General features: G+C 37.2%; 1 protein-coding gene across 1 annotated transcript in view; it reads right to left on the bottom strand.

Moving 5' to 3' along the window:
* MYOF (myoferlin) overlaps window positions 1-8539 on the bottom strand; it is a 72570-nt gene extending 64031 nt beyond the window's left edge. The window contains exons 1-3 of the mRNA XM_009577933.1: window positions 8452-8539; window positions 2357-2412; window positions 1428-1519 (exon numbers count right to left, since the gene is read on the bottom strand). Of these exons, the coding sequence (XP_009576228.1) occupies window positions 1428-1519; window positions 2357-2412; window positions 8452-8539 (236 nt within the window). The remainder of the gene's footprint in view (window positions 1-1427; window positions 1520-2356; window positions 2413-8451) is intronic.
* Window positions 8540-10222: the final 1683 nt, after the last annotated feature.

Raw genomic sequence — 10222 nt, 5'->3', positions numbered from 1 at the left:
GGAAAGAGCCTTAAATTCCTGCATGTTAGGGGCATCGTAAAAATGGGTATTTCTATCTGCTAAAGACCTAAACTCTAAATCTGTTACTGATAGTAGGAGTCTCTGCCTTTCCTTTCCAGGAAACGAATGTCAGAAAAGGCAATTCTCAGTGGCCTCCCACCCCATTTTTATAACAGTCTAGAGTCCTCCTCTAAGGAATGGGAAGCTAGATACCCATTTTCTTCATCTGCTGAGGTTATTCAATTTACTTTTCACAGAAGATTCTCTTAATATCAAACTACATATTTTCTTTTTAAAAAACCAACAAAACAAAACAAAACAACCAAACCACCAACCAAAGAAAAAATCCTCAATCCATTTTTAAACGTTTTTAAAATATAACCAGAAGAGAAGGTAGCAACAGCATTGCCAATCTTGCCAATGCAACGAACCTGAGGCTTATAACACTTGGCCAACGACTGGAGACAGATTCATTTACCTACTCAGTGTGAGAGAATTTACTCTCACATCTGACATTGAAAGAGTTCTGCAAGCTGATCTTGGGGAAGTTACTTCTGTTTTCAAGTTCAAGCTTTTTAATGACTGTGAAGAGAACTCATGATTCATTGGGCCAAGAAGAGCACAGTAGGAACCTGACATTTCATAGACTCCACTAGCTAGGACACTCAAAAAAACAGAAACCCAGATTCCATTCCCAAGACAGTTTTTGTATTTTATCCAACATATTTATCCTGATGACTAAGTCAGGAGATGAGTCTAGGACTTCAACCCCCCAGACAAGATAGGAAATTGAAGTTAGGCTTCCCCTCTTTCTAGGCAAGACATAAATAAGTGACATAAAATACAGCCTCTTGGGGAGATTTTTAAAGATGATTAAGAGCCTTAACTGCATTTTGTAATTTTTGGTGGTTTGTGTTAGCTGTGCTCTGAGAATGCCAATTAAGAGTTCTTCAGAACTACTTTCTGGACACTTATGTATAGTAGTCTTGGGTACTGCGCTGCACCATTCTGCAGGATGACAACTTGCACCGTGTATCTGTAGTGGCATAGATCTAGTTACACAAGGACCTTTATTACAAGTAAGCACCAACTGAAATATGGCAGCTGTGGTTTTCAAATGACAGTAATAGGTGAAGGGATTTAAATTTTACACAAATTCTGCCTTAAATGCCTAAAACATTCCTTGAATTTAGCTTCAGCATGTCTAAAATTAAGTATAAAAAGAAAGCTGACACTTTGCCTCAGACTAACAATCCAACTGGTAAGGGATGGAAAGCCCACTGGCTTACAGGCTACAAGTAGGTATTACATCAGAAACCATCCAATTGCATCCGTCATTTCTCTCCAGCAACTATCAAGTCCATTTCTTCCCTGGACTTCTGTATTGAAAGTTGTGTTTAATACTGGAAAAAAAAAAAAGAACATACTTGTTTTGTCCAATTGTTTCGAAATCCTTCACAATAATTGTCAGGGAAGATGAACTATCCAGAGCAATTCCTTTCAAGTCAAATTCAAGAATCTAAACAAAAAAACAGAGCAAAACCGTATTATAATTACAAGTTATGTGTAAATTAATTAACAGCAGAGTAGCATATACAATAAAATTATTCAGAAATAAATTTTGCGTTTAGTGAGAGACAGACTAGACCAGTTTACATTTGCAAAAGCAAAGTTAAAAATCTGGGAACATGCTCATAGCACATTCTTGATTTGCTAGTTACTAGTAACAGAAAAAGAACTAAATTGTTTAATACTAAGCCATAACCTCTTTTGCAGTTCCACTTCCTTATAGTAACATAAGTATTTTCTTATCTGATACTATTCCCCTGCAATACTGGTTGAATTTAGACAAGTATTTGTAGGTTCCCTTTCTTTGTATTCCTAATTACAAAATGTAAGAATAATCTTTAACTTTCATTTCTGATTGTGAAAATACACTACTAAGAAAACATTTTCCCCAAGAAAAACATTACTGAAGATGCAAAATAGGACCAGTCTTACAAACACCATGAAGAACTTCAAAACACGATTCATTCTAATTCTGTAGGGTTTTTTCTTCGTATATAATAAAGGATTCAGTTATGTTCCCATACATGTGGCTGAATATCATTTGGTCCAAAGTAAGAGGGAACAAAACCAGGCCACAAACTCACCAGATATCTATCTACTTTTATGTAAAAACATTACTTAATGAATTGTAATACATAGCACAAGATGAATCTATTCACCTGCGTTTACTAACACCTTGAAAGAACACATATTTACTAGTTCCTGTTTCTAACCAACATTCACAACTTAGCAATTTGACAAGCATTTTGTCTTTAAAAAGACCAAGAATTGATTAAAAAAAAATTACCTCATTCCAAACAGGATTAAGTTCACTGTCAATTTTCTTTGTTTTCTTTTTTTCATCTGCAAATACAAAGGAAGTGTAATGATCTGGTTTTGCTAAAGCACTACACAAACATCACAATTTGTCCTTTCACTTTTCAAAAGACAGTTTTATCTTTAAACCAAATGTTCCAATTGTTTTTGCCTCTTCCAGTAGCTGCCTATTTTACAATCAAAAAGTCCCCTGAGCAATTTTAGTAGTCGAGGCTTTTTGTTCTGTTTTGTTTAAGCATAGCTAGATATATTCCCAAAAAGCAAAATTAATGTTTAGGTTTCTCAACCTTTTATGACCCTTGACTGCAACTTCAGTAATGATGAAAGAAGACAGACTAAAAGACATCAAACTAAACAGTAACCTCAAAGTGATGAACTTCAGTAGTAAAGAAAATGTGTTACACATCTAGCATATCCAAGTTACAAAACACATATAAGAGTTTAGCTCTGAAATAGAATCACTTGGGAAAAAAATCTTAAGGAGGTATGCTTACAGTATCAGCACTTTCTGCTTTAAATGAACAAATATTAGCAGAAATACACATGCATATAAGAGGAAATGCAGTCCTTCCTGAAAAAATGGTTTCCAGAAGTTATGCAGATCACTTCACTGACATTTACTGTAGCCTAAAAATTAAAAATTTTCCATACTTCATGGTAAAATTTGCATTGGGTCAACCTACAAATCATGGGAGTGTGGGGTGTGGTGTAAATTACATATAGTGTGGCATTTCAATTCAAATTCCTTCTCCTGAGAGGAACAGTACAGCTCAAGTGTTGCAGAGGCCCTTTGCAGGCCCCCCTCACCTATTAAAAAGCGAAGCAAAATTCTGTTCTTACAACAGGTTCAAAGCAAGTAACATGCCACTGCTTTATTTCTACTTTTTAGTTGCACTATACATATACAGCTCTGATGGCGAACAAGTCTCGACACAACACTCAGCAGCACAAAAGACCACTGGCAAACATGCAGCTCTCTAAACAGAAACTGCATATATTAGTGATAACACATGAGTGTATTTAGGTACCATCAGTAAACTAACTGCTGACCTATAAAATGCTCAACCACAAGAAGGTTAAATTTCAGACACACTCCTTGTATTTAAGGACTACAGTAAAGGTAATAGCATTTTTATTATTTGCAAGTTAGGGCTATACTTTGCCAGGAAAACGTTGCAAAGGCCTGGGAAGCAAGAGTAAAGATATGCCACATGGGCAAGTTCATATACCCACTATTCAAGCAGTAGACTGTGATGGCTCTTTTTATTGGATGAGAGTGGGATGTACTTGAAAGAAAAAAAAGTCAGCCCATACTGCAAATTGCGAGAACTGACTCACATTTATGTAACAGCAATTATCTACCATTTATACAGGATATTGACTCACATCGTACCACAAAGGAAAGAGCATTCATAACATAACATGCTGTGGACTCGCATTTTGCGGAACAAAGAACTAATTAACATGCTAGTAAGAGAAATTCAACTTCATGGTATCTAACAGGAGACAAAGCATTTTCAAAACTGAATATCCCAGAATATCTGGGGTTTGGCACTGGTACTCCAAGTCTCCCTACAAATAGGAGCTGCGAGTCAGAGAAAAGATGTTCTCAGTGCTGGTGAAAAAAGGAACAGTTGCAGCTGTTTGTAAAGGAGATAGTGAATCACAGACCTGATCCTGACGCAACTAATGGTTAAAAGTCATATGATCCCTGCCTAAGCTCAAACGTAACTCTGTAAGGTAAGGAAAGCCCTGACTTGAACAACAGTCAAGACAATTCTTGACAAGTAGTAAAATTTTCCACTCTGGACTATTCATTTTCATAAAAACAAGAGTAAGATTTATGATTCCACTAACAATATGCATATTCTAGATTATACTAAGAAAAAAGCTTTTTGTGTTACGCATTTGTGTGACAGTTGGATGAAAAACACTGGGAAACACAGCTTACATTGTGTTTTTGTTGTAATTTTAGTCAGTCTGAGTGTGGCATTCACATTCCTCGAGCTTGTATTTTGCATATATTTTCTTCACTTTACTGACTTTCTTTTTATTACACTTTTAATAATTCTTTTAATGCACTGGGGGTTTTTTGTTTGTTTTTTAAACTGTTGGCAAAGAGCCTTCTTCTTCCCACCAAAAAAAAAATCTTTGCCAAGCAGAGCAAGATGGACTGCCCAGTTATTCCAGGAGCTCACATAAGTTTCAGGTCCTCAGGCTGCCTTCCTCTACTGGTAATGAATCCAGCTACAGTAGCCAAGTCTGTAAACCACATCAGGATAAACTGTAAGATAGGGCCCGTCATCATTTTTAGTTTCACCCTACCAAGAAATAAGAGTAAGAAATGATAATGGATGCAGGTAGGACCCTCTATATACTTGTTTCTTTAAAAACTAACTACAATAACCTTGGTGCTGTAGAAGAAATCATTACTTGCTTTATCTTGATAGAGGCATTATACTACCACGTTTTAATATTCTCAATTGGAAATGAGTGTAGTAAGAACTTAGTGATAGTCAATGAGACGACACAGTGTTAAAAAAAATCCATTCAAGATGAGCTGTTTAAATAATAACTGTTCCATCATTAGAAAGATAATTACAGTACTGCAAAACAACCAATGCGTACATCTTAAATTTTTTCTTCTATTATAAATAGCATTTTTATCAATTTCAGCAGGTGGGGAATAGCAGAAGCAAACATTATTTAGAACAGTCTTAAGTCTAAGATTCAAGAGAGAATCACATTTCAGTTCACTAAGTTTTCCATAAAACTTTTGTGAATGAAGAGTTAAGATTGTACGGTGGCAGCAACTGGAGGATCAAACGGGAAGACCTCCAAAAACCAGGAAATTAAAGCTAGGGTAATTTAATTCTCTGCAAAACAGAAAACATAAATTCAGTGAATAATTACACTCTAATACTGTTCTCTTTCACACACTGAAATATATACTAACATAGGTATGAACTACTGCAGGCCTGCTGGAAAGCTCTTAGATTAATGGAAAATTAATCTCCACAAATGGAAAAAAATTTTATTCAAGTTGGCCCAATCAAACTGAATGCCATTTCACATTAGTTTTTAATGTATAAAGCTGAATGAGGCAGTCAAAAGGAATGATCAAAGCATTAAATGTCCTAGTATTGACTGCACGTACAAGCAATTGTGTCAATTTTTACACCCAAAGACAAGAATCTGACACATTTTTCTCCATTTTGGTATATCTGACAAACCAAAAGAATTGTACTGCTTTAGTCATTACCACTTAGTGCCACTTCAGCAAATGGGAACAGTTTTTCATATTAATTTGACTAATAACTTGTCGCACGTAGAGTGACGATGAACTCAGAATTCTGCAGTAACAGCACCCAGTTCCAGACAGCAATACTCGTTTACTCTCAGGGTGTAGTTCTCTTTGAACAGTGAGTTGTTCTTAGAGTAAATAAAGGAAAAGTTCCATCCCACTGGACTGAAAATAAATGTGTAAAAAAAAGTCAAATGCTTGCACAAAACCCCTCTATTGTAAATATATCACAACAATTCCTCTTAATAGGTACCTAATACGTGTTAGTGTATTAATTGTACTGACTGTATAGACTATAACTAGCTTAGTTATACAAATTTGATGAAGTCTATTCTATATATAGATGTAACTATAGTAACATATGTGTGCTAACATGTAAGTGTTCGCAGAGTCACTTACATACTAAGAGTTGTAGGATCATGGCGTTTTTCTTCACAGCATAGCTGTAAAGGTCTAATCCTGAAAGATACTGTGTGTTTTCATTGAAGTCTTAAAATTACTGAACCTGACATCAGCAAAGGCTATGGAAGTTAAAGTTTGAAAAAGCTAATGAACAAAGCACTGTTTAAGGAAATGTCAACTTCCACAGCAATTTTCTGTCAAATGAGTGCTGTTCTCTAAGACTTCTTCAAGAATACTGCAGAGTCAAAACAAGAACATGAAAATGCAGGGCTATGGCCAAAGTACTGCAAATGCCTGAGTTTTTCCCAGTCTGGAAAATAAACTCCAAACTGTGTTTTTTATGTTCCCCAGAAGCTACAATGGGTATGGACTACTGTTAAAGACTGCTGCCCTTTGACATACATCTTCCCAAAAATAGGACTGGTTTCCCATCTCTAAACACTAACAGGGTGAGGAGGAACACGCTGTACATAAAAAACATCTATAAACATAAACAGCAGAAGTTCAACATATTTCAGAGATGATCCCTGTGCCTTTGCACCTGGCAACCAGGTACTCCACTCACAAATTAAATCAGACCTGCTCAGTAGCTGGCAAAAGCCTGATATTTTCTGGCCCCCTTGAATCACTCTGGACAGAAAGCAAAAGATCAGACTGTTGGTATGTAGTAAAATCACATAAAAAGAAGTGGCAGGTATAATGAGAAATTAAATACCCTACTGAAAAACTGTCACAATTATGAAGTTGTAATTAAGACAATGGTTAAGCATGTTTGTGAACATGAAAAATCCCAGTTATAGCACATAAAGGATAAACTCATTCCTTTAATCTCTGTTGCCCAATTCCTGTGTTTGGATAACTGAAGGACTGAGAAACAAATCCAGCAACGCAGGAGAAAAAAAATTAATCTGTAACTTATATTTACTAGGTAAAACTGAATTGCATTAGAGCACACAGTAGGAACAAAAGATTACAAGGAGGAATTAGACAGTTAAGGCATAAAGAAGCGAAGGCATAAACCAACTCTGGAGTATGAAACTGCAGGAGCGGAGGTAAAGAGAGGCAAAACTGTGACAGGAAAGCAAAGAGAAAGACAAGGAACTGAAAAGAGAATATGAATGCTTAAAAAGCAGCAGAAACAAATGGAACAAACCAAAGAAATTACAGTACACCAGTAACAGAACTTTTTGCAGGGCAAATAAAATAATATTTTAAGAATTAGGAAGTTCCAAAAGCTACTGAGACAGGCTCAGGCACTTGCCCTAACACACAGGGGTGTAAAAAAACAAATTTGAAAAATAGGAAGAAAAGAAAGGAAATTGAATGATATCACATCTTTCTGATGCTGAAATAAAGTATCCAAAAACTTTTTATTTTGGAAGTTCAGATACTGGATGTGCACTGCCTTGTCCTTTTCCTGCCTCCAGCAAAATGTCATGATTTCAGATTGGGTTTCTAAAGGTGACAAACCCCTGCAATGATTTTTCGTACTTTAGGAAATACCATTTCCATTTCAGTGCACAGTTAGGAAACCAGGTGATCAGGAATTAAGATAACTGTTTGTCACAGTTTGGTTTAACATATTACATGATCCAAAATTGCTTGGAGGTTTCTGCACCTTAACTATAAACCAGTACTTGAAATCAAGTTTCTTTTGTCTAGCCAAGTGAGGAAATGATGGCAACAGGTAAAATATACTGTAAAATATTATTAGCTTTACATATAGACGCTAATTTTCTCACACTGTTTTCTCCCTCTCCCCTATGTATCTGACAAGCAATGAAAGTGTAAAATGTGGTTTCCTTCCTAAATCTTTATTTTAAATTAAATAATCTCAACAGGCAAAATTTTAAAGTGCAATTCAGTTTGTAAAAAAACCAAACCAAAACCAAACACCTTCAGTAATAGTACTATTGTTTTTCAACATGCTGGTAATAACAAGAATAAACCAGTCACAATAAAAATTGGTGTAACAGTGAGCAGTGGCTGTGCAAAGTAATCAAGTCAGAGGAATGATTTTTTCAGATGGAAAACAACAAGGTAATCTTCAATACCAGAATTAAAAGTGGATTTATCTATGCAGTTAGATTTGGGTTTTTAAAGCAAAGGGCTAAGCTTTGCAAAAGCTTGTAAAACGTGGATCCTGAAACAGAAGCACTGCTGGCCAGAAGAGACCAATGCACTCCACCCAGTTCAAACTTCATTCAGGTAACTCCTGTCGCTCTAATTAAAGTCTTCCCTAAAGTTACATCAGATGTAACTTCAGGAAAACATGTTTTCACAGATTTCCAAAGACTTACATAGGGCACTATCCTTCAGAAAACCTCCTCCCTGAGTACATTTATGATAGTTTTCCTTACCTTTAAAAATAACAGAAACAATAGGATCTGGTTTCCCGAACTTGGTTTTAGGGATATTGGTAGCAGATTCCACAATCACCCGAAGCATTGTTTCCAGTCTTCTCTAAATGTCGATTGTTACCAAAGAAATTCAAGGAAGTCTTAAGTTTCAAACTCCTTAACTTCTGGACAGAAATGCTAGCAGGAAGAGGAGGCAGGGAATAGCTGGTTTACAGTAAAGAAGGTCTATGGGTGGATCTATGACGGACTAGCTACTGAAGGCTATGAAAAAAAAAAAAGAAGTACCCGTAAATTGACACCAAGTTCTGTGTTCCTGCACAAAAAGAGCTCTTGCTAGTGAAATGCAGCAACAGAAAGGGCACAGTGTAAAAACCAGTGCAGATTTTTTTTGTTGTTTTTATTCTTAAGCTGCATGATAAGTCTCTCGTAAGTAACCAAGGCAAGAATAAGAATAAGCAACATGGAGATTAAGCAGAACTCCAGCACTCAAGATACATCACATCTGCCTCTTGGTACACCAAGGTATTAAATTTCATGATAGCTTATATTTTTTTCCTCTTAACTTTCCGAACTTCATTATTTGCAAATGTTTTTAGCTTGCCTCCGTGTCAGCGTATAATCATAAAATACCTACGGTCTTCAAAAATAGTTTAAGTGCTCCTCCTTCAGTTGTGCTCTGGAACAACTACATTTTACACAGAATAAATACTACAGGTTCCGCATTTACCACACTGAATTTAGTAGATCTCTTGAGGAATTATTAAAATATATATGCATAAGTAAAAAAAAAGAATCATTAAGGACATACGTGCAAAAAATGCGAGAAGACCCTCTGTGTTGTTTGGAGGCCTATAAATATTTTCTCTTAACATAAATACATGCAGAAGACTCCACTAAAATGTAACTAGGTAAAACTTACATGATTAGTAAAAAGAACTCTTTGCTCTAAGCTACCCTGTGTTCAGCTTTACAGCAGTTTTTCTCAACTGCAGACCAGATGTAAAAAACCAAGTGGTGCACAGTACCACTGCAAAATGTTTTTAAGTAGAGATGAGAGGGGAAGCCAGCAAGATGGAGCAAAATGAGTCATGTGGACGAAGTTCAGCCTAGTTTTTATATGGTCGCTTATATCATAGCTTATTAATTTTGAAGCCAAGATGGACATTGCTTCCTTTCTAAAATGGTTAGATTTTGGGTAGCTGAGGATTTCTGGGGAAGAAAAGGTAATCTAAAGCCAACGCGTTCACGAAGGAACAAGGATAAAGACACACAAGACAGCACTGAGAAGACCCACGAGACCTGGCTGAAGCATCATGGTGGGTTGTTCCACCCTCAGCCATCCCAGACCTGAAGAAATCCCCTAGCTGGTGCGCAGCCAGAGCCACAGGCCCGGCTTGCTGCCCCAGGCAGCTGGCAGCCGCTGTCCTTTCTGCCCAAACAGCGAGTGAACTAAAGCCTCGTGCCGGGTGGGGAGAGCCACCCTCCGGGAAGCAACATGAGGAGACACGCACCTGCCACCACCCCTCCTTCTATAACCGTGCTTTAACAACGAAATGGAAATCCCCTCAGAGGGAAAATGAATTATGGCCTCGCAAAGGGGACACAAACACCACCCTAGCCCGCTCGGAAGGGCCCAGCCGCCCTGGGCCGGGATAAAGAAGCCCTCCCCTCACAGCGGCCAGTCGCGAGCACGTGCGCTGGGGCAGAAAAACGAGGTGGGGAGAAAAAAGGCCCCATGGCATTCGCCAGACAGGTCACGCGGCCGCCCACG

Source organism: Fulmarus glacialis, unplaced genomic scaffold (genome assembly GCF_000690835.1).
Source record: "Fulmarus glacialis isolate BGI_N327 unplaced genomic scaffold, ASM69083v1 scaffold18435, whole genome shotgun sequence".
NCBI lineage: Eukaryota > Metazoa > Chordata > Aves > Procellariiformes > Procellariidae > Fulmarus > Fulmarus glacialis.
The sequence above is the reverse complement of the archived record's forward strand: the minus strand, read 5'-3'. Positions and strand labels throughout refer to the sequence as shown.